Here is a 25137-nt window from a genome sequence, read left to right as displayed (position 1 = left end):
TTATACAAGGCAGGATGGATCAATAATTTCATGTTCTTTACCCCAAATTCTGACACTACCATTCAAATGTGGCAGCACCAATAAATATGCTTCTTGCCTCTGTTATTCAATTTTCATAAGCTTGTGTGAATTGTAGCCTCAGCTTCCCTTTCGTAACTGACAGGAGTGGCACCAGATGTGGTCTTCTGCTGCTATATCCTATCAGCTTCAGTGTTCAATGTGTTGCCCATTCAGAGACACTCTTCTGCATATTTTGGTAGTAATCACTGGTTATTTAAGTTCCCGTTGCCTTCCTGACAGTTTGAACCAGCTTGGCCATTCTCCGCTGACCTCTAGTATTAGAAAGACATTACAAATACATTTGTAATACCAGCAGAGAATCAGAATCAGAATACTTTAATAATCCTTAACGGAATTATGTGGGTTTCAGTTGCTCCAAGACAATAACAGTAACAGTCTAAAGTAATGAAATAATACAATATATTACAAAGTTTACAAATGTAAGAAATAGCACTAATATATACACATGTTCAATTGTAAATATCAAGAAGAAAGGGCACAGAGCAAAGGAGCCATTTTTACCTGCAGAGGGCAGTAACGCGCCTGACGAAGAAGAGGAAGAAGACAACCTTAGCGGAGAGGAGTGTCATTACTACTAGAGGTGTGTGACATGAAGTCCAGAGCTGTTGTTTTCAGTTGACCCACAGAAATGATCAAACGCAGTCCGACAGGTTTCGGGGACGTTAGATAACGAAGCAGCGACGTGGACTCAGTGGTGTATACAGTATAGTTTTTGCACCGTACTACCGTTAGCTAACTCCTGTGTTATGCTTTCGTTTGGGGGTACGGGTCCTCTTTAGTATCCGTGTACCTGCGTGTGTCCGTCTGTTTGTCAAGCCTGTGAGTGTTTGTGTGTGTCCGCGATGCGTTTCAACGAGAAGGAGCTGGTGTTACTGAGCCGCCAGCCCTCGGAGAGAGCAGCTGAACTTGGGATGAGAGGTCCCAAGAAAGGAGACGGTAAGGACATTCATTCAGACGCACTTCCGTTTCGTGTATTTGGGCACAGCAGCTAATGTCAGCATCAGATATTAGACATCTCTCTCTCTGTGTACTTCATGCGACAGCTGGGCTGCTTCGTGTTTGTTGTAGAGACGAGTTTGTCTGTCTAACTTCCCTTTTGTGGCCTTGCAGTTGTAAAGAAGAGGCTAGTGAAACTTGTCGTCAACTTCCTCTTTTATTTCCGGACTGATGAGGAAGAGGTCAGTATGCTTGATGTCACAGCATTTTCTGTGATAAATTGAATACATTTGTTTCAAAAGTGGGGTCAAAATTAACTGAGTGTTTATTTGACAGCCAATTGGAGCTTTGCTGCTGGAGCAGTGTAGGGTGGAGAGGGAGGACAGCCAGACTTTCTCTATTGGTAAGCTTCAGCATCCTTTAGAGGTACAGTTAGGAGTGACTGTAAGTCTATAAGTGACCGATTTGTTTTTGGTAGTTCTGCCTCTGTACACAACCCCAGTGGTTTTTACATCAAACAATGAACATGCCTTTGAAGCGCAGACTCCCAGCTTTTATTCAAGGGCTATAACAACAATATCACATTACCTCTTTAGGAGTTACAACCATTTTTATAAACTGTAGCCCTCTGTGCTGGTCTTTATTGCAGCCACCTTTAGTTACTAGTTTTGTGTTATTGGGTTGAGATCAGGTGACCAACTTCAGTTGAAGACGATCCCATTTCTTTGGCTTAAAAAACTCTTGAGTTGCTTTTGCTCATATTTCTATCAGCAGACACAGAGTGCAACTTCCGCCGAAGAGCAAGGGCTGTACTAAAACTTATATTTTATGATGTCTTTATTACAACATGCTGACATCAACCTGTTAATGGCATCATTGTGACATCATCGGGTGTCGTATTGATAAAATTGAAAGTGTGTTGTACTGGTTTCTCCATGTGCTTTCATATGATATATTACTCAATATAATTTCTTTAAAATGGTTTTCAAGGTCAACTTTGACCTTGGGTGCTGGTAATGACGATAAAGGTCAAATGCTTAGCCAGCCTAGTTTTAATTTACCCTATGGTCTAGTTTCTTGTTGTGAAATTTGAAGACAATCCATTAAAAAAAATTGTGGATGATATAAAGTTTACAGCTTTTTTTCATATTCTGTGTGACTTTAAATTGACACAATTCTCACTAAAATGAAATCACCTCGAGCTGTATTGGTATCTACCATCACACCAAATATGAAAATTATATCATGAAAACTGTGGACACTAAACTGCTAACAAGCAGACAGACAAACGGTGCCGATTACATACTTCCTCGCTTTGGAGGGAAAATAAATACTAGTGATCCGGTTCCACTGGCAGCCATATAATGCCCATGTATGACAGATAATGTGTGATGCCTCCGATCATGAGCTGTGTCTTTCCTTCTCTGTACTTCTCTCCTTCCATCATCCTGGTGTAAGTTCATCTTGGTTTGATCTGTGCAGACTCTGTTAGATGTTTTCTGAAAAAGTCTAATCTGGCCTTCCTTTTCTTGAATACCAGTGGTTTGCACCTTGTTGTAAACTCTCAGCATTTCCATTCATGAAGGTGTCTCTTCATTCTAGACTTATGTTGATTTGCTGCCTTCACAACAGGCTCGATGTTGTTGGATGTTTTGGTGTTGTTTTTCCTAACCATGCAAATAATTCTGCAGTCAAGCACTTTACTTGTCTTCTGTGGTCTTTAAGGCCTTTTGATGTTGCTGAGCTGGCCAGTGCATTTCTTGTTTTTTTTTAAGAATGAACCAGATTGCTCATTTGGCTGTTCCTACAGTTGTTGTTGTTGTTGTCTCTCATTTAGGTTTATTTTGGTTATTCGGCTTCCTGCGCCTTCATCAACATCATCTGGAATCAACTCCATACTTTTTATCTGCTTATCTTGTCATTGAACAAGGAAACAGGAAACACCTGGTCATGAAACTGGCAGTCAGTTGTTTGACTGTATAAGAAATGGTTGTAATACCTAAACAGTCAGTTCATTACTTTTGTTAACTACATTGAGTTAAAGCTAAAGTCTGCACTTCTGTCATATTGTAATAGTTTGATGCAGAATGAACCGTGGTGGTATATATTGAAGCAAAACTACAAAAACATATTGACCTAACTGTATATTTCACTTTCTCACTGGTGCTCTGCTGTTTCTGCTTGTTTCCTTCATGTGTTTCTGATCTCTAATGGCCTCTGTTTGCTGTAGCATTTCTGGATGAAGCAGAGAGGAAATATGTGTTTGAATGTGATACTGAAGAGCAGTGTGCCGAGTGGATAGACTCCATTATCAAAGCAAGGTAGGACTGACTTTTCTTCTTTCTTATTCCAGGAAGCACAGAAGCTTACAGACACTTACAGGTGTCAATAAGTGATTAATAAATGGAGAAAAACGTAACTTTTAAACCAAATGTATTTTTTTGACCGGGTATCAAATAATATCCCATAAAGGTCAGAACACACTCACTGCGTACTCCAATAGTTACACCTGTTAAACTGAGCTTTAAAGCAAATATTTAATCAGCCAATCACGTGATAGAAACTCATTGGAGTTAACCAAGTAAACACAGTCATGATGATCTGCTGAAGTTCAAACTAAGCATGGTGCAGGTGGTGATGGTCAAGACAAAAAAAAGTAAAACCCTTAACCCCCCCCCCCCCCCCCCACAGTGAGTAGGTTTGTTTTTTGTATTTGTTTAATTTGCAATATTGCGTATTTAAAAACACAGAGCTGTACTGACTACATATGCTCATAAAGTCTAAAAGAAGAGCATTTTGTGTGTGTTTTCTAACTTAATAACCAAATAATGAAAAGCTGTGTTCTGTACAGCTGAATATGCTTACACATCTATGCCATTTGAACAGTGTGGGTAGAACAAGTGACACCTCACATAGTAACAGAGTAACACACTCACATGGGTGAAACTGTCACAAATGAATGATTTTGCTGTTTTCAGAGGCACAGTGTTAGAAATGTGAGTGTTAAACGGCTTCAGTCTAATCCATAACAGCTCTGACATATTGTTTTAAAGCTTACTGGGAATGCATAATACTCCCAAACAGCAGAGGATATCTGAGGAGGATCATAGCGCTCCAACTTCTCCTTTGGGCTTCAGTGAGTCTGCCGGAAAAGTTGTCAGATCTGGCAGCTGTGGCGTCGGGCACATTTAATATTGTGCTTGATTAATGTATCTGCTAACTGCTAATTGAGTGGTAGCTCAGACAGACCTGCTGGGCTTCATGTGAGCAGACAGGCGGAGAGAAGATGGGAAACAGAGAGACACGCAGAGTCCATTTCTTACAAATAATAATCATCATAATAATAGTAATACACTATATTTTTATAGTGTATTGTTATTTTAATAAAACACAGTTTACAAAGTGCATTGACAGCCAGGGGTACACAGCCATTGAAGTCACATAAATACACACATATATATTCAAAAAAGAATAAAATTGTGAATAAAATGAATGAACTACTGGAGCAAGGATCGACTTCAAAGCAAGTCTATAAAAAGAAAGAGGAAGTGATTCTGCAAGCCTGCTCTCTTCAAGAAGGTCATTACAGGATCTAAGGCTGTGAGCAAGCTTATACGGGGTCAGTAGTTCTGCTATGAACCCAGACAAGGATGAGCTAATCAGTAAAATCCTAAAATCAGATTTAAACCATAGAGGAAGGAAGCAGAAAGAAGCAAGGATAGGGGTCATATGATGCTGTCTGCTAAAATCAGTAAGAAGCCAAGCAGAAGAGCACCCATTCATATTTTAGCTTGTTTACATAAACCAATAAGAGATTTTATTAGTGGACAAAAAGTAGACACAGATCAGCTGAACAGGTAAAGGGTATGAAACAAAAACATTTGTTCTTTATTCCACTTTTTTTTATTTAAGCAGTTTTTTTTATAGTAACAGTAATAATAATAATAGTAACTATATTAATAAGATGCACTATAAAAATACTACAAAATCAGCTATGCAAAACTGTGTATCTGCCATACAGATGTATTTAAAATACAGAGTTGTCCGTCTTGGTAGCGGAGTGTAAAATTCATTGTGCTTAGAGCTGACAGGAGGTCAGCCGAGGCCAGGCAAACTGCCGGGTTTGTAACGCACTGGTGGAAACCCTGAGCTTGCGTAACGTAGCTAGCATGGATGGCCCAGCTACCTGTCAACTAGCAACAAACAATTAAAATGTTCCTGTACAGAACATTTTAAGTCAATCCTTGCTCCAGAGGAAGTTCCTGTGACTGTGTTTAATGTTACAAGCTGAGTTGCAGCTCTGATCTTTACTGTATTTGTCTAACATTATTTCTCCCTAAATGTCAAGTTCATTTGTTGTCTAATCTCTTGCAGTTATGAGTTCATGAGGAAGAATCTTATATTCTATCGAACAGAAATCCACAGGCTCACAGGGAAGGTGAGACCCCTCGCAGCAGCACGCCGGTGCGCTAAATGCCACACAGATGGTGCTTCTAATCAGCAGCGTTCATACTGTGGGATGGTTACAGTGCGGTTTGGAGTTCATATTATCATCATCATCAATAGCAGACAGACTGGTAGATTAATGAAGGGGGATGGTTTTGGTTTTGCTCGGCAATGCTGAGCTTTCTCGGCTGCTAAGATTCATGTAAACAACACTGTGGAATTTCATGATGACTCTCAAAGTACACAACGAAACATGCCAGAGAAAGCTCAATTAGCAATGTGTCTCTCTAGAAACAATTTCCTAGTTACTCGGGATGAGACAGGCTGCAAAAGCTTTTCTCCTCGTGTTGTACATTTGATTGTGCATATAATTATTCATTGCAGTGTGAGCCGCAGCTGAAATCCCACTAACCTCTGGAGATCTCAAAAATCTCTAAGTAAAAGCCAGGCTTTCTGACCTCTAGGTTTGAGTGCTTTTCTATTTGTTTGGTTCTTTGAGTCTGATTTTGCTGAAGTAAACATTTCATATAAACTCTGATTCTCCTTCAGTAACAGCTAATTTTCCCTGTACACTGTTTTACTCACTGCCTGCTTTCTCCACAGGACCCCTTGGAGCAGTATGGTATATCCGATGAAGCTCGTTTCCAGGTCAGCAACGGTCGGCCGCTTGTGGCTAGAGATACCTCCTCCCTGTAGACCAGCGTCCTGTGTTCACATTATATGTTTTATTTTGATTAGTTCACTCTGCCATTCCAGCATCACTCCACACTGGTTTGAAAACCACAGGGTTATCGCCCATAATCTTGCTCCTTAGAGCTTTACTGCGCTCCATTTATTATATCTCGGGTTGCCTCAGACCTATGCAGGTGTCTTAGGTAATGTAAAGCCATCCTCAGTTTAGTCCTGCTGCATCTTTGTCAGTCATTACAAGCAACGCAATGCTTTGGTTAAGTCAACACTATGATATTTGTGATTTCGGGGCATTCTCATTTGCCTTTTCTGTGTCATTTTTAGACTTCTGGCCCAGTTAATCAGTTCCCTGTATAAACATTATATGTTTTCTACTGTTGATGCTATACATTCAGACAATGTGATTTCAAGAGCGACTTTCATTCAGGACTATTAGTAATGTGTTGTTCAAATGGTTATATTTTTTTATGTTCAAAATAATTTGAGGACATATTAACACGTAAACCATTGTTTTAATGGAGCCTTTTAAAAGAAGCTTACAGTTAATGGCGTGCCTGATTTAGAAAACCTTTGGCAGTATTCCTGCTCTGATTTGAACTGTTTTTGAGTCTTTTGAGCTGCTGAGTTGAGCCACATATTTTACTCAGTGTCTGTGAAAAAGGCAAAGCTGTCCATAAGTGTATTCATCATGTTATGCCTTATTGTTAGATTCCTTTAGTGTTTGAGACAATACCTTTGCACAGTTATTGGGTGTTGAGGGTTGTTTCTTTTATTACAACTATCGTACTTGCTCAGCCTACTGTACCTTTTCTGTGGCACTTTGATTCAGATCCCTTTATGTAAGCTGTTGAACCATGTGTTTAAAAACCAGGCTCTTGGCATGATTCAGGAAACAAAAATAAACAAATCACATGAATATTTGTGAAAACGAGAGCTGACATTTTGCTCTCAACTCAAGTTTGCTGTAAGACTTTTTTTTACATCTTTCAAATTAGCGAAATCTTTGTTTTTTCAAGAGTCTCTCTGTAATTGCATGTCATTGAATGTATCTTCATTTTAAAAGTTTTGCACATAGAACGTTTGTTTTTAGTTAACAACATCTGCTTCACTGGCATCTCTTTTTATACTAATAAAGCCATTTGAAAGAAATTTTAAATTCATCCAGTGTGTTATCTGTCAACCAAAAGTGAAAGCATTTGATAACACACACACACACACACACACACACACACACACACACACACACACACACACACACACAGAGAGAGATGTAATGTGTGTCGGTGGCTACATCCAGCTCTTGTAAATAGTCTGTAGCTTAGGTTCTATAGGTTCTTAATACATTTTGGCCTGCCAGGGTGTAGCTGGAGCCCCTGTGCACACACTAAACTAAACAGACAGGCACACCTCCACTGCTACTACAAATACACAAAATGAAACAAAAAGGAAAGTTGATGCTGAAGGCGAATAATTTCAGCTAAGGTGAGAAACTGAGCTTTCGTATTTCCCTGGTGTAAAGAAATGCCTGTGTATCAATTTTCCATAAGCCAATTTCTGTTATCAAATGACACAATTTCCTTTGTCATTTTGATGTTTGAATCCACACACCAGCAAAGGAGGAGTTGTGAACAGGGAGCTGAGGCTTCAAAAAGTCAATGAAGTGAGAAGAGGCATGCAACATCAGCACAGCAGACCGGTTGTTTTTTTTGTTTTTTTTGTTTTTTTTTAGCACAGTCTCAAAGCAAGTTTTGATTTTTATGTGATTTTCGCTGGACTCTGCAAAACTTGTGCCCGTAATATCCTTTGTGGGTACAAAACAACGCTAAATCATCAGCCCTCCACCACCATGCCTGACAGTTGTCAGGATATGGAAATATTTGAAATATTTTATTTTTAATTAAACAATAAATTAATTTAGTAATGTTTAAATAAATAAAATAATTAAAAATTAATTTGTAAATAAATTTACAAATGCATAATTATCACACAACTCATTATTTAGGATTCTTCAGAATTCTTTATTTTGATGCGTGCGACTGTTCTTGTCCTTCACAGTAGGAGGTCTGCATGAATTTATTCTTTAGTAACAGACACCACAGAGGCCACACCTGAAAGAATGAAATCTAAAACTGTCCTTCAAGCATTACTATATTGAAATACTCATTCATAATTATAATCCTGATTGTACCATTCCTTAAATGGTGATATTGATTAGTCTGTCAATTTACACAGTCGGGATTATTAGACAGTCAGGAGCTGCCAGAAAGTGATTTCTGATGTTTCTGTGTTTTGTTGTGTGTGTGTGTGTGTGTGTGTGTGTGTGTGTGTGTGTGTGTGTGTGTGTGTAATGGTTTATACTTGTAAACAGACAGTAGTCAACAACATTTATGAAAGAGTTATGAATAAAAAAAAGAAAATATGCTTTTTGCTGGTATCTTTATGACTGCATTATACATTGTAATTAATGCAGTCATTTTTCAACCACTGAAAATATTTTTATACAACTGTGTTATATTTGTTTTAATTTCTGCTGCCCTCTTGGCCAGATCTCTCTTACAAAAAAGTATATTTTTTAATGCCAATGGGACGTTTTATCTGGATAGATAAAGGTTATATAAGCTTCACTTTGCCAGTCTAAACTTTACAAATATATCATCTCTTTTGTTGTTAAGGTGAGTAAAAACCAGACAATGGAAAGATACTCGCTTTGTAGTACAGGCCTCTGGAAACACACACATTATATAAATAATTATTTATTAAGTATATTGAATTAAACCTTTTTGTTCAATAAATGGTGTTTGATGTTTTGTCATATTGTTTTTTTTTTTAACTATCATGCAAATACATCACCGTTGAAAGTGGAAATAAAATAAATTTTAGTATCAACGCTGATGCTCAAACATGAATCCACAGTTTAAGAAAGTAAAATATTAAAATTTATGTTTTTTAATCGCATTTTTGTTGCATTTGAGATTCTGTTCTCTGTGGCATGACCTGAACTGCTACTCATTTTGAAACCTGAGCTAAATCTTTGACTATAAACTGGTGCGACTATAATCTTGTTTAGCCTCGGTTGCCGGTTTAACCCAGAGGTCAGGTTTTACCGACAGCGTTCAGTCGAGTCGGACACGTTTCCTTAGCAACGGAAAATGTGTGTTTCAAAAACAGCGACGTCACACACTTCCCGTGATGCTTAGCGAGCCTAAATTGAATGCTCGGCAAAAGAAAACATTTGTATTCTGTGTGTGTCGATTTTACGGGTAAAAAGCACAAAACAACACATTTGAACTGAGTTAGAAAACATTACGTGAACCAAATTAACAGTGCATACAGGGGAAGCGTTTGCTGGGGGAAAGGTAGGTGCTAATACGAGAAATATCTTACACAACTGAGCTAGCGTTAGCATTAGCCTAGCTTTCTGTGCTGGGTCGTTGGATTATTTAGATTTTTTTTATTCGCATTTCAGCGAGAATCACCAGAGATAGCAGTATTTCGCTTTGTGGGATATACAAGTAAATGACTGCTGTTGGGTTGCGTTTCAATGTTACAAGACTAAGGTTTTCATAAAGATAATTTAAGTGCTGTTAGCATGTCAGTGTCCGCAGATGATCACAGGTACTGGTATGTCATTTAATTACACGTCGGTGGTTGGTTAGTTAGTTAGTTAGTTAGTTAGTTGGAGATGGAATGAAACCAAAAAACTCTACATTTTAACTATTGATTGGTTTATCTTTGTAATTCTTCTGGAGGGTTTTAATGCAGCTTTATTGCCTCATTGATCAATACAAAGCAGTTTCTCTGGGGATTACTGCTCCATGTCGGTGACTCTTTGTCGCATTGTCGTTTGATAAACGGTAAGTTCAAAGCGTTTTAAATCAGTTGAATAACGGATTTATTTATCTAACAACAAATACACCGTGTATGCCGATGTTTGACAGGTAGCTATACACGGTGCCATTTCCTATATAGGATAAACACATCGTCAATGAACGCATCTTGTGAATGAACTTTATTGTGGTCTTGTCCTGTTCTCAGGATCATGGATCAGGACTATGAGTGCAGGCTCCTCAGACAGATCAATATCCAAAATGAGAATGCAAGTCCCATTGTAAGTAAAAACAAGTTTTTTTTGTCTATTCTGTCTGATTCCTTGTATGTAAAGTAATGTTCCTCCTCTGAACAAAAGCTAATTCTGCTGTCTAATTAAGACTAGTCAAATCTGCAAGTAATCTTGAATAAGGTCATTGTCTTGATTTTTAAATGATGATATCCCCTCCCAGGAGGGACGTGAGGGCAATGCTTTCCATGTATTATAAGGGAAAAAATGGTTTCACATGGCAGTCTATTGACACTGTCACCACTGTTGAGTAAAAACAAGACCTTACTGGCCAAAAGACTGGCTTTTGTGAATGTTGCCTCCTGTTGTTATCACCTCAAACAAACGCACCATCTGCCATCTATATTATGTTCCTGTTCTGTTATTGAGTTTTCAAATCCACTCCGAGGCCTGTTTGTGTTCGACATAGAGTAAAAAAAAAACAAAAAACACAATGCTGTCTTCTCTTTTCCCTTGTGCAGAAAGCTGTAGGAGCAGTGCGATCTCTGACACCCACCAGCTCCCCCCTGTCCTCTCCTAGCAAGCATGGTGATCGCTTCATTCCCTCCCGGGCTGGAGCCAACTGGAGTGTCAACTTCCATCGCATTAATGTGAGTCTGCCACAACAGCAAATACACCAAGCACTATTCTGCCTGTCCTACCAAAAGAACAATGCTCTCAAGATAAAAGTGTTTGTTTTGTTTTTTCTAATACACTTAAGTTTACAGAATTGGTTGAGAGTGATCATTTATTGATTATGATTATTTTAACACAGGAAATTGAAAAGTCACACAATCAAAATAGGAAAACCAAAGATGGCACCACTGACAGCAACAAAGGTAATCCATTGCTTTTCTCTTGAATGATGACAAACTGTGTTTCCACCTGCACCTCTCTTGTCACAAGCATTTAAATTGTGAATGAGACAAAATCTGTTTTTGCATTTTCTTTGTGTTCAGTTTTCTTTACTTTAGCTTATGTCTGAATGTTTGTGTAGTTGGAATTTAGTTTCACCCCTGTGTTTGTTCATTCAGACTTTAGTATTAGAGTGAAAGCTCTTAATGGTGCTGTAGATTTGCTCAAAATAAGGTTGGTTATATGTCACACGTGTTTTTCGTTTTGTTTTTTGTTTTTCAAGGCTATCGCAATGGATAAAAGATGATGAAAAAAAACTTTAGCCTATATTTTATCATGATATTTAGTTACTGAATAATTATCATGATAGTCATGTATTATGAGTTACTCGCTTTCCCATCCCCAAGTGAAATATGTTTTTCTGTGTTGTAGATGTACTTTAGGTGTGAGTTTTATCCATTTTCAGTTCATTTCCACAGGTATCTCTTTCTGATCCATTCAAACTTGATAATTTGACCTTCTCTTGTTTACTAAGCCTGGACAGGCTCATGGAGACTGCAGATAAGGGCTAAACAAAGCTTAGTGGAAAATTTTCCCTGATCTTCAGAGATGTGAGCAAGAGCTGAGAAACTGCAAAGGGAGCACAGGGTTTGAAGTTAATCATTTCGACAGCCTAGTTTGATTTCCCCTCTGTCTGTTCCTTTGTCTTCAGCGGACGGTCTGGCTTACTCAGCTCTGCTGAAAAATGAGCTACTAGGAGCAGGCATTGAGAAAGTCCAGGACCCCCAGTCAGAAGATCGTCGCTTGCAGCCATCTACGCCTGCCAAGAGGAGCCTTTTTAGTGTAAAAAATAATAATAATAATAATGTTTTTGTAACAGGCTAAGTGTTTTTTGTTTTACGGTGGGTTTTGTCTGCGTTAGAAATAATCTGTTTGATTGTTGTAGTATTCTGTAAGTACCAAGAGAGCTCTTCCCGAAGAGGATGGAAACACAGTCTCTCCCTATTCACTATCACCTGTCAGTAGTAACAGGTAATAAAATTTTCCAGCTAAATGTGAAAGTGCCATTTCTTAATATGGGGAGAAAAATTTACTGTGTTGCTTAAATGTTATTGCGCTTTACAGTCAGAAACTTCTTCGATCGCCACGAAAACCAACACGCAAGATTTCTAAAATACCTTTCAAAGTTCTGGACGCTCCAGAGCTTCAAGATGATTTCTACCTCAACCTAGTGGACTGGTCCTCTCTGAATGTGCTCAGTGTGGGACTGGGTACCTGTGTCTACTTGTGGAGTGCCTGTACCAGCCAGGTGTGTGTGACATGTTAGCTGAGAAAACCTCTTGGATAGTGTGTCATACTTAATGAAAAAGACATAATTGAACGACCTCCTGGGACATTCGCATTAATCTGTCTCCTTTGTCTGGCACTTTTCGAAACTTTAGGTGACTCGTCTTTGTGACCTTTCTGTAGAAGGAGACTCTGTGACGTCAGTGGGCTGGTCAGAGAGGGTGTGTTTTTCTTTCATTGATTCTTGTTTTTGCAAGTTCTCGTCCAGGACTTTAAACAATGCTGTAATAAAGCCTGCACAGCTGGCCTTTTTTTTACAGTTTCTGAAAGCAGAAAAACTGCCAGAAACTGAGTGTTCAGAGCACTCTACAGCCAGAGGTTTGGGCTCATAGTTATTGTTTTTTAAAAAATATTACTTTAATTATCGATTCTTTGGATATGTTTATGCAAGGTTGAGAATTCACCATCACAACGGTATATATGAAATATATGACAGAAAGTAAGGAAAAGCATAATTGATTCACTTTAAAGGTCTGCCATGAAACAAGACTGTTTTCTGGATATTTCAAAGAAATTCAAACTGATTTATGATTTCAGGCTTTTAACCTATGCTGTAACTAAGAAAAGGTTTGAGGGTATTTGCACTTGCTCCTGTCTTTGTGCCATTGTAAGATTAGACTCCTACTTGCCAGTATCATTTTCAAAGTGTGGTGTCTATTTTTAGGGTAACCTGGTAGCTGTAGGCACCCACAAAGGCTATGTACAAATCTGGGATGCAGCAGCAGGGAAGAAGCTCTCTGTGCTAGAAGGACACACAGCCAGAGTGGGTAAGTTGAAAGTCTATGGAAATGAAGGCAGAGACAGTCATTCAAGCTTCATTTATTTTCACGCAGTTGTTTAGCAACATCTCTCATTCATGATCGGTGAATCATCTCCCCTGGTCGTCATTCCCTGCTTCTAGGTGCTCTAGCATGGAATGCCGACCAGCTGTCGTCTGGGAGTCGTGATCGGGTGATCCTGCAGCGGGACATCAGGGCACCGCCTCTCCAGTCAGAACGTCGGCTCCAAGGACACAGACAGGAAGTCTGCGGGCTCAAGTGGAGCACAGACCACCAGCTTCTAGCCTCAGGTGGAAATGATAACAAGGTATGCAGAGAATCTCGCCCATGCCTTTGTCTGTGCCACATTTTTATTGGGGTCCCTTTTTTATAAAAAACGTCAAAATTTTTCTGTCCTCCTGTTATTGCAACCTGCTGTCTGCAGTTACTCGTGTGGAACCACTCAAGTGTCCTCCCAGTGCAGCAGTACACGGAGCACTTAGCTGCAGTGAAGGCCATCGCCTGGTCTCCTCACCAACACGGCCTGTTGGCCTCTGGAGGAGGCACTGCCGATCGCTGCATCCGCTTTTGGAACACTCTGACTGGCCAGCCTCTGCAGTGCACCGACACCGGCTCTCAGGTCTGCAACCTGGCCTGGTCCAAGCACACTAACGAACTGGTGAGACACCCCATGTCTTTGACTGCACTCTGCTCCTGTGAAATAGAATACATGCATCTGCTTTTAAATACGGACATACACCAAGGTTAATTTTAGGGCTGTTGGTGAGGTTTTTTTTGCTATTCAGTAGCATTCAACTCAGTTTTTATTTATTTCTTTTTCTTTTTTGTGCGTGTGTTTTTGGCTGGAAAATACGATGGAAGCAGTGATGTGGAATTGTTGATTTTTATCTGATGGTCGACAAACCTGCCAGCTAAATAAGTGGAAAAACTGTTCCTCCTCTCTAGGTCAGCACGCACGGTTATTCCCAGAACCAGATCCTCGTGTGGAAGTATCCATCTCTAACTCAAGTGGCCAAGCTTACGGGACATTCCTATAGAGTACTTTACCTGGTCAGTATATATTCTTTTCCTTTATAACTAAATTAAAGATAATCTTAACTTAAAAGAAAACTGTAAAGCAGAAATAAATAGTCACAGAAAAAAAAGTGTAAGGAAATGATCCTATAAAACTAGACTCACTGACTGACCCTTTAAGAAGTGTCGCTGTTAGATATCCAAGGGTAAAAGGGTGACACTGACACAGAGCTTCTCCAAAATAAAAAAAATGAGTGAAACTAGGGCTGCACGATTAATTGTTAGGAAATCGCGATCTCGATTCATACTTATGTGCGATCTCATTTCCAAATGACAACGATTTAAAAAAAAAAAAAAAAAAAAAGACGACGACGATTGTACCGCATTTTGATCCGGGACGTAATCTGCATGAAAACAAGCGCTCACTCTTCCTGCTCAACAAATGACAAGGGCGGAGCCGTATACCACGTGATACAGAAGCTGTGCCGTGTGATGCTAAAATTGGCAGGGAAAAAACAACGGAGAGCACGTCAGGGATGACGAGAAAGTGACAGGAGAAAATCCGTCCCAGTCAACCACCCAAACATCAATAACGGGAACCTTATACAGCGCTTCCCTATACACGTCGAACTTCCACAGGCACAAAGAAATTACGGAGGCTATTACTTATCACCTGACCAAAGATATGGCTCCCATCAACACTGTGCAAAACGAGGGATTCAGGAAAATGATCAACACCCTAGACAAATGCTACACAGTGCCGTCCCGCAACTATTTTTCTATTGTTGCACTACCTGCTCTATACACGCAGTGTCGAGCAACGGTGGAGATGGAATTTCAAGCAGTACAACATTTTGCGGCAACCACAAAACGTGAGACATTTGTTGTTTTTATGTTTATTTACTGTTTTTATGTTCAGTCTCAACTGTTACGAAGTTGATGTGCAGCTAATAAGTGCAATAAATATTTATATTGGAAAAGAAAATCGTGAGAGAATCGTGATCTCAATTCTAAGCCAAAAAATCGTGATTCTCATTTTATACAAAATCGTGCAGCCCTAAGTGAAACTGACATTTTCTACCTCTTTCTGATGTTTTGTGTAAGTGCTGTTGTGAGTGATTTCTGGGCATCACTTTGGCTTTACACCAACAATTAATATATAGGAATACACTTGTAAACATAAGAAGAATTTTAATTAATATTTTATGTGGTGAAAGCAAATATAGTGAACTTTAGATAGGAGTATAAAAATTATATTTTAATAAATAATTACACTTAAAGCAAACTAAAATGATAAAATCCTTCCTGTGCCCACTTCAGATTCCTGTAATTACATCAGAATCAGAATGCTTTATTAATCCCAGAGGAAATGATGTAGCTGTTACAGTGGTGCATATTCAGTGTTTAATAATAACTTGCATGCAGGCTATGTCACCTGATGGGGAGGCCATCGTGACGGGGGCTGGAGATGAAACTCTGAGGTTCTGGAACGTCTTTAGCAAGATGAGATCCACTAAGGCATGTTTTCTTCCCATTTCTCACTTTCTCTGTGTTGGGCTTCCTTGAATGCAGTTTTCATCACCTGCGTGTTATTTTTGTAGTGGTCTCTGTCTAATGTCCACCTTCCTTCTTTCAGGAATCAGTCTCTGTGTTAAACCTCTTCACCAGGATCCGGTAGTCTGCACTGTGCGGGGAATAAAAACAGGAAGGGAATTTGTCTTTGCATGTCTCCTGGTGTAAATGGGGCCTCTTTGAACACTCACCTCAGTACTCTGCAGAGGTCCTCCTCAACTGGTCTTAGTTAAGTTGTAGCAGAAGATGAGAGGAGACACATAGACCGAGTATCGAGGGTAGAAGAGATGCACACAGTATTCCACTTCCTCCTGAATGATGGAGCCACTGCCGCCTCCAGTTTCGGGGCCTTTATCTCCCCGTGTCTGCAAACAGACGTTGTGCATACCTGCCAAATATTGAGTTTGTCCTTGTGATCGTTTATTTATTTTCTGTTTTTGTTTAGTTTCTTTGTTGTTTGTATGTTTTTTGCTCCTTTTTTTTTATTTTTTTTTTTACATTTTTAACATATGTTATCGACGTATTTGCTGCAAAGGCTGGTTGACTTAATTTTATGTGCATAACTGCAGTTTTTTGGTCTGATCTGTGGAGCAAGTTTGATTTTGTTCAGGTTTGCAGAAAAAAATTCCAAGCTTGCGTTACCTTTTCCTGAGGGGCAATAATGTTTCGTGTACACTGATAAAAGATTCATAATCTTGTGCCATTTTGCTAATAGTTAACAAGGATTCAGTGAAAGAGCCTGATCTCTCTTGTTTTTGTTTTTTAAGAAAAATGACATTTTTATTTTAGTTAATGAAAATAATAATCAAACATGGCAAGCATTACTTCATTATCTCCCCAAAACAATTTGTTTTTGGGAGATTATCTTTTCCTAATTGAAAAGCAAGCCAAGGAAAATTAAAAGGAGCTTTGGCTTATCATTGTAGTTTACAGCAACCACTAGCGCACAGTAAAAACATTTGTAATTAAACCAGATGGTGAAATGCTGCTGTGTAAAGAACTTCTGCTTTGTGCTATGTCTGTAACATATTCAAGCTTGGGGCGCTCATTTTTTTGCTACTTCAAACTTCTGTGTCAGGCAGTCATGCTGTTGAACTTTGTTTTTTAATCTGGAGAAATATTTCATATCCTCTGCCACGTTTTCTTTGAATGTTTCAGCCACCTACCTTTGAACAAGCGCTATTTATTTGTCTTGTGAAAGTTTAGAGTACAGAGTGAAGAGGTTTGCTTAGCGAGGTTGTCTGAAGGGAGCTGACGGTCAACTCTAAATTTTAATGTCACTTAAAGACAACGCTGACAACTTCAGTTATTGAAAGAATGTTTCAAAAAGAAAAAAGAAATATTTCTGTACTGGAACATGAACAACAATTAAATTGCCATATCTTGTAACTTAGTGCTGTTTTATTGGACTGTAACTACTCAAGTTGTTAGTAATACTTTACGTTCCTGCTTTGTGCTCCAACCAAACATTCATCTGTTTAAACTAAAGGGTGTCTTTAGTTTGCAGTTATTCTCAGTTATTACACGTTTGGTTACATTTAGAGAAGAATCCTTTATATGAATTTATTTATCATATAATTTTTAGAGAACCAAATATTTTGATTCTGGTTTCTAAACTGAGATGTGAACATAAGATAAACCTTTTTAGTCCCACATGTGGGAAATTTTTTGGTCATGGCAGAAAGTACAAGTTAAGAGCAGTAAAAATTGAGGGAAAAAAACAATAGAATAAAATGAGATATATGTATAAAAAAAAACATACTGTAAGAAAAATAGAATAAAATACTTTCTTATATTGGGAAGATTGCACTTCGTACTATTGCACATTGGAGAGACAGTTGTAGAGTCCGACAGTAGCAGGAAGGAAATACCTGCGAAATCTCTCCGTCCCACATCGTGGGTGCCTGCCACTGAAGGAGCTGCTCAGTGCTGTCAGTCTCCTGCATGGGGTGGGAGATGTTGTCCAACAGGGATGACTGCTTAGCCACCATTCTCCTGTTACTCACCACCTATACTGGGTCCAGAGGGCATCCTAGAACAGAGCTGGCCCGCTGCTACTCCAGCAGACCACACCGTAAAAGATGGCTGAGGCCACCACAGAGTCATAGAAGGTCTGGGCCCTTCACTCCAAAAGACCTCTGCAGCAGGTACAGCCTGCTCTGCCCTTTTCTGTAGAGAGCATCTGAATTGTGAGTCCAGTCCAGTTTATTGTTCAGATGAACACCAAGGTACCTGTAGCTGTCCACAGCCTCAATGTCCATACCTTGGATGTTTAGTGGTTGCAGTGGAGGATGTTTGTGCCTGTGGAAGTCTACCACCAGCTCCTTGGTTTTACTAGTGTTGATCTAGAGGTAGTTCTGCTGGCACCAGTCCACAAAGCCTTGGGCCAGCACTCTATTCCTTGTCCACCCCATCAGTGATGAGGCCGACTATTGCAGAGTCATCAGGGAACTTCTGCAGGAAGCACTGAGTGGAGTTGTGAGAGGAGTCTGCAGTGTAGATGGTGAAGAGGAATGGAGCCAGAACCGTTCCCTGTGGGGCCCCTATACTGCAGACAACCCTGTCAGACCCCGAGTTGTCACATACTGTGGTCGATTGGTGAGGTATTCCAGTATCCATGTTGTGAGGTGGTGGTCCACTCCTGTGTTCTCCAGCTTGTCCTTCAGAACTGAGGGAAGAATGGTCTTAAAGGCACTGGAGAAATGAAAGAACATGATCCTCACAGTGGTCTCCAGGTGAGAGATTAAACGATGTAGGAGGTGAATGACAGCATCATCCACTCCAGTGCCAGGCTGGTAGGCAAACTGAATTCGGTCCAGTGATGAGCTCATCAGGGGGCGAGGCTGAGCTAGGACCAGCCGCTCCAGGTTCTTCATCAGGTGGGATGTCAGAGCCACCGGCCTGTAGCTGTTGAGGTCCTCTGGACAGTTAAAACTTTAATAGAGCTATAACAATATAATCTCACTTCCCTGTTCTTAGATGAGAAGAGTGCCACCACTGTGGTCTTCTCCTGCTGACCAGAAATCCCAGCAGATTAGCAGTTTCTGAAATACTCAGACTAACCTGTCTGGCACCAACAACGCACCAACAACCACGCCACAGTCACTTAAATCACCTGAAATGTTGTACTTAACAAAGTGTCTGTGGATTTTGTGTTTTGATTCTGTGTTTTTCTCTCTTATTTTGGGTTTTCACTTATTTTGTCACTTATCCAAACACCTCCCAACATATTTGTCTTGTAGTATTGTCAGAACTAAAAGTGAACACCAGAGGGAGCCATCCTATGAGCTGGTCCAAAATGAGTGATTCAGTGATGCTACCACACAGCAGAATCTACCTGAACAAAGGTAAGGATCAGATCTTACATTCAAAAGAGGAATAATTTGATATTAACACCATTGGTTGTTTTTATAACAAGCTTCTGGAAAGGGTAAAAATCTGACCAGACAAACCCCACGGGGCATGTGGTTTCATTTTACCCTCAGTTTAAAACCATATTTGTTCAAACGGGAGCTTTTAACAGCCAGAAAACATCCTGCGGCCTCACCTGGTTTCCAGGAAGTGTGCAAATTTTCATCATATTACCAGCCCAGCCCACACAAGCATAGTTTTGACCCAGAGCATGAAAAATAATGAATGTTCACTGCCTCCCAAAGCTCCCACACCTCTGCTTGTGCCCTGTTGCTTATCCAAACTCCCTCTTACACATTCAAACAGCAAATGGATTTTTATCAGTGTAAACAACAGCTGAAGGGTCCAAATGCATGAATAATGATGGCTGATGTTGAATAATTATGGTGCTCTGGTTTTATTTTAATTTGAAAAAACTGAAATGATCCACAGCTTTGTTGGAATTTGACTATTAATAAGTAGGGCTTAACAAACAAAGATTAAAAAAAAAAGAAAGAAAGAAAAATATCACTGCTAATTGAGTGGCTTCAAAAATTAAAGGTCTTTTTCGTGAAGTGGTTGCTTTTTTTCTGTGATGAAAATCAAGTAGTGTATGCCTAAGTGACTCAGCTCTATCAACACCAAAGAGCCCAAGCCTCTCTCCTCTTCAGACTCCATTATAATGTCATCGAAATAACATGCATAGTCCATTATAGTGATCAGATAAATCATCTGAATGGAAGACTTTCAGCACAGTCTTCCAGCTCATCTGTGGCTCTCGCTCACTGTGCAGATGTTAACATTAAGCCCTGAAAGCAGAGGGGAGAACAGAGGGAGATCGCTAATATGCATAATCCTACCTCCTGATGTTTCTATCAAGAGGCACCGAGCGCGTGGTTCGTTATACAACTAAAGCCTCACAAGACAGCGAACATGATATTCCCCCAGGTTCCTCCCTAAGCCTGACTCTTGAGTTTCATTGATAAGCAGTCTTTACAGGGATATCAAAGGAACAAAGCTCTTGTGATAGCTGCAGCCACCCAGGTTTCTTCTTTGGTCATTTTGTTAGAAGGAAAAGAGCACAGAGATTCACTCATGTGACTCATGTCCCACTGACACTCGTCAGTCACCCCAGCAGAACTTTGGTATCCATAAAATGACGGTGGATAGGTAAGGATGGTTTTCTTCAGCCTGTAAAGTGTGACCAGCTGTCAGATAGTGAGCGTCAGATAAGATGCTATGATTTCAGTATCTCACTGGAGGGGGGAAAGAGCTTAATCGAGCAACCTAAAAACTTTGATGAAATGTTTTTCAGGGGACTCAGGAAACATCCTCGGACTGGCGTTAGAGATTTCTTTAATGGAAAATATTAATCAAATAATGAATGAGTGAAATTGTTTAAAATAAGCAAGTGCCAGTTTTAAACATCTTTATTTCTTAACAGTTTAAATTAGGACAATAACAGCAAGAAAGTCCTGGATTTGAAACCAGCCCGGAGCCTTTCTGTGTGGAGTTTACATGCCCCCCCTTGTGTCTGTGATGGTTCTCTCTCCGTCCTCCCACAGTCCATAGACATGCATGGCGTTACCATAACTGGTGATTCAAAAGTGACCATGGGTGAGACAGTGAGCATGAATGTGTTAGTCCTGCAACAGACCTTATGCTATGACAGCTGGGATAGGCTTCTGCTCTGCATCAGACTGGTGACCAGCGGAGGGAGTATGACAGCTGACAGTTGGGATAGGCTCTCGCCTCATGTGGTCTTAACTTGGATAAAGGAAGTAAAAGAAAAGATGGACTGCTGATAAACTGCTCCTCAGTAAGTAAAGTTTCTTCCTTTTCCCTGCATGTCACTGTAAATATCACATTTTAGGCGGGGGTTTTGGCAAAACACTGACAAGATAATTTCCAGACATCGCTGTGCTTTGGGAACCTGAAATGAGAATTTGTGCTCATTTTTGGTATTTTATAGTTCATGTGAAAGTAGAGCGAGAAACTTAACCTGTCAACGTGATTTGATAACATGCAAACTTATGAGCAGGGCTCAAGATTTTTTGCAGTTTTTAAATCATTCTGGTTGCACGATAATAGTTCTCCCTTTTCTCATAAAAAGCTAATAGTGTCTAATTACAGTCAAAGCTTCTTAATAGCCTACGCTGAGGTTTACTAACAGTTATTAATTATAAAATATAATTCACAATGGGTATAGTGGAATCTTTTACGCAGACCAAAATTATGGATGCTCCAATGTATTTATTTAATAGCTTCAGTGAGGAGCGTTGCAGTTTTTCTCTGGTCCAGATAAGGTGCGCGAGGAGGCATGAAGGCAAACGGGACCATTGCTGCTTGATGCTGACTCAGAGAGCTGCTCAATTTTGGAATCATTACAGCGGCAAAACCAAACAATATTACATCAAAACTTTAAAAAAGATTGCAAACTGAAATCACGTTCGACCCCTACAAGCCAATTCACTGACACTGAACTATTAAGTAGGTCAAAAACTGTCAGTAATTGGATAATTTGACTCTTATGCCATTTGCATTTACTGTTGCTCTAATGCAGAAACGACTGTCCAGCATTCTACTGTGTCTCTAAGATGATAAACATGTTATGTTTAGGTGGGTTGGGTGTGTTTTACAGTATGGACTATGAGAGGTCTTCTGGGAACCTGTGTTTGATTTGGTTGTCCTCAAAGACGGATACAAGACTCCTTTTTTGTTTCATCCTGCTAACCTTGACATCTTCTTTTCTTTTAAGAAACTATTAGGATGCAAAGGTTGAAAAGAGCATTTCCGATAGACTACATCTTTTATTAAAACTGTAGCTCAGGAGGTTAGCGCAGGTGATCGTAAGGTTGGTGGTTCGATCACTGGATTCTCTAGTCTGCATGCCAAATATCCTTCGGCAAGATACTAAGCCCAACTTGCTCTGTGATGCATCGATTGGAGTGTGAATGTTTGTGAATGTAAGATAGAAAACAAAGTGAAAAGTGCCTGTGTGAATGGGTAACTGAGGCAAGTTGCATGAAGCGCTTTGAGTGTTCAGGTAGAGTAGAAAATCACTGTATAAGAACCTGTTCATTTACCATCTACATCACCAATTCTGTAACCTTAAAACTTTTATGCATATTGTTCTCTGTGGACATTTCTTGTTTTTGCAAATTGTTTCACATCACAGGGTTTACTTACTGTATGTTTATTAATACATACCATATGCAAAATCCCATCGGCTATTGTATGAGAATTTCAGCATTACAGAAAAACAGAGTACATTGTGGCAACACCGTTATTTTACAGTATGCCTACCATAAACCACAACAGCAGTAAAACATGTCATGGGACTGTAGCTTAATCCTAATGTTTAGTTGTTATTATACTCCTTTACTTGGTGTTTCTATTCGAATCACAACTAGCAGCTCATTACTGTAAAATCTAACTACATGTCCTCAAACATGTACCCTGATTCCAGTTTTGTTTCTTTCTTGAACTATGACAAGATTTCAGCTTTGTTATAATTCCCCATACTCCTCACAGCACATAATTACAGGAACTGTATCAACATTTTAACAACTAGCCTGAAGGTGAACGCTGCTCATGCCCCACTGCAAGCTGAACCTTAACACCGTTGTCAGCCACACAAACACTGGAAACCACATCACAAATCCACAACAATCAAAGCCGAAACACCAGTGAGTTAAAACTGCCTAACGATCACAACACTCACACATTAAGATTTGAACATTTTCATTTCCATCAGTCTTTAAGCTTGTCAACGAAAGAAAAACACTATATTATACAATGAAAAACATTAGCATTTGTACAGTTGTTGAAAGAAAATTGCACCTAATCCAGTTTCTTTATTAAAATAAAAAAAACAAAACAAATCTGGTCCTTAGCAGGTCTTAAAATTAAGTAAATGCAGGACATATTGTTTCTAATATGTTTCTAATTGACAGTATAATTAGAAAAGGACATGCAAAGTATGATTTGTTTGGATGGGTTGCCAGGAGAAAGCCTTTTCTCTATAAAAATGAACCTGGCAGCGGACTTAGGTTTGCGAAGTTGTATCCCAACAAAGTCTATGGGACAGATAATACCAAAATGGAAGTATGTGGTCATAATAGACAGTGCCACGTTTGGAGAAAACTAAACACAGCACAAACATCTCATGCCAAGTGCCAAGCACAGTGGTGATTGCTGATGATTTGGGTTTGTTTTATAGCCACAGGACTTCTGCACCTTACAGTCACTGAACTGAGCATAAACCCTTCCGCATACCAAAGTATTCTAGAGTCAAATCAAGGAATAGAGGTGCTGCAATGGACTGAAATGTGCACAAACTTTGATTAACTGAAGCAACATTGTATTTAAAAAAAAAAAGGTCCAATATGTCATACGTAGCTGTTCATTTGAAGTTGTATTAAAAAAATGTTGGAACCTCATGAGGGCTACATTTGTTTTTATCATACCCCAAAATGTAAAACTTTAGAATTGAAAGCTGTATTTTCTTTATTATATTCATAAAAAAATGCCACTTTATTGGACACGGTTTTCTGTATTTTCACATAAATTTCTCAAAATTTAAACCGGATTGAGCTTTGTTCCCCTAAGCACACCACTTGAGCTTCGAGGCATGTAATCTCCACGGCCCTCCCCACGACCACCAACTCACCTTTCCAAATGAAGTAAATGTTAATCTCGAGCTCACAGTTCAGATTTAATTTCATTACATTTGTGCTCTCCACCAAAGCCCGGCTCAGGTGAAGTTTATTGCACCGTTTGGGTTTTTAGAATTACGCGCTGACATCAGGCCACAAAATTGCACCGACTCACAGCAAATCAAGCAAAGGCGTTCCCTTAAATAAAAATAGTAGCAGCAATAATACTATTTTCCACCGACATACATCTCCACCCGCCATATGTTTTATTCATATGGTTCTCTAACCTTCACATAATGTAATTTGGCTGCTGGTTTAAGCCGCACCCTTAACAAGGTCTGAAAAAACAGAAAAGAAAAAAAAATCACGTCAATTGGTCTCCACTCGCAGTCGTCACTCGTCATCGTCCCACCTCCTCCTTGTCTTCTCCGGGCAGCAGACGTATATAAACACACTGATCCATCTTCCTCGAGCTTACCCAGTAACATCACGATAACCATTACGTGGCGCTCAGATGGGAGGGCGCACAGGCTCCGATTGTGGCCGATTTCAATAGAAAAGCCAACAGTGAAAGAAGTGCAGCCTCGGCTACTCATCCAGAACACGCTGCACGAATGTTATGTCGGCATCACCTGTTGTTCCCGTCGAAGAACGGTGAGTGGATTTCTTAAACCAATGCTTATTAGCTGGGTATTAATTAACGTGCTGTTTGCTATCGTTTATTTAAGCTGCCTGTCTTTTTTTCCTCTCTCTCCACCTTCAGTTGGAAGGATTGAAAAGCAAATGAGATGATGTGAAATCCTATAAGTCATAGCTTACAAGGGAAACAAACAAAAGACAAAAAGAAAAAGAAAAAAATAGCGACTGCGTTTAAGGGAAATTAAATGACAACCCCTTCCTCCTCTTCCTGCCTCGCCTGAGGGAAAATGTTTATCATGCCGTCATGTTGCCGTGATTTGAGAGGTGGGGGGAAGACAAGTGACCTTACTACACTTCAAAACTGGGATCGCTGGCGATTATATGAGTCAGATATCAGAGGTCTTTTGGCTTTATAACCTCCAGAGAGAAAACTTCGGTGCAGCAACAGGTGGCATGTTTTTCCCGGGCCGGAATCGAGGCGAGATGCTGAGGAAGAGATGGACGTGGGAAAAAAAGAAGAAGAAAAAAAGTAGGGCGTCATTCAGCACCGAGACACTGGACAGCTCCCACGTCGAGGGCTAATCGTTTCCATTTAGCTGCGATCTGGAAGGAAGAGCATGTTTATTTGTGGCTT

The 25137-nt window shown here is 39.7% G+C and overlaps 2 protein-coding genes across 4 annotated transcripts; both read left to right on the top strand.

Moving 5' to 3' along the window:
- The first annotated feature begins 595 nt into the window (after window positions 1-595).
- On the top strand, window positions 596-7302 carry plekhj1 (pleckstrin homology domain containing, family J member 1). The gene is made up of 6 exons (XM_085139560.1): window positions 596-1017; window positions 1192-1259; window positions 1354-1420; window positions 3248-3338; window positions 5392-5455; window positions 6067-7302. Exons 1-6 carry the CDS (start codon window positions 924-926, stop codon window positions 6157-6159), a joined length of 477 nt encoding a protein of 158 aa, XP_084995686.1. The 5' UTR covers window positions 596-923; the 3' UTR covers window positions 6160-7302.
- Window positions 7303-9305: 2003 nt separating this feature from the next.
- Window positions 9306-17205, top strand: LOC146497888 (fizzy-related protein homolog). Of its 3 annotated transcripts, none has more exons than XM_085139552.1 (14): window positions 9306-9413; window positions 10189-10261; window positions 10732-10860; window positions 11025-11088; window positions 11817-11947; window positions 12051-12136; window positions 12230-12413; window positions 12547-12612; window positions 13116-13218; window positions 13353-13537; window positions 13655-13888; window positions 14176-14280; window positions 15670-15762; window positions 15881-17205. In XM_085139552.1, exons 1-14 carry the CDS (start codon window positions 9343-9345, stop codon window positions 15920-15922), a joined length of 1566 nt encoding a protein of 521 aa, XP_084995678.1. In that variant the 5' UTR covers window positions 9306-9342; the 3' UTR covers window positions 15923-17205. The 3 variants fall into 3 exon arrangements, with proteins under 3 accessions (XP_084995678.1, XP_084995677.1, XP_084995676.1); XM_085139551.1 differs by having other exon boundaries at window positions 9324-9509; XM_085139550.1 differs by lacking the exon at window positions 9306-9413 and adding an exon at window positions 9516-10091.
- Window positions 17206-25137: the final 7932 nt, after the last annotated feature.

This window comes from Neolamprologus multifasciatus, chromosome 18, assembly GCF_963576455.1.
Source record: "Neolamprologus multifasciatus chromosome 18, fNeoMul1.2, whole genome shotgun sequence".
In the NCBI taxonomy this organism is placed as follows: Eukaryota; Metazoa; Chordata; class Actinopteri; order Cichliformes; family Cichlidae; genus Neolamprologus; species Neolamprologus multifasciatus.
This window is presented reverse-complemented; position numbering and strand designations above follow the sequence as displayed.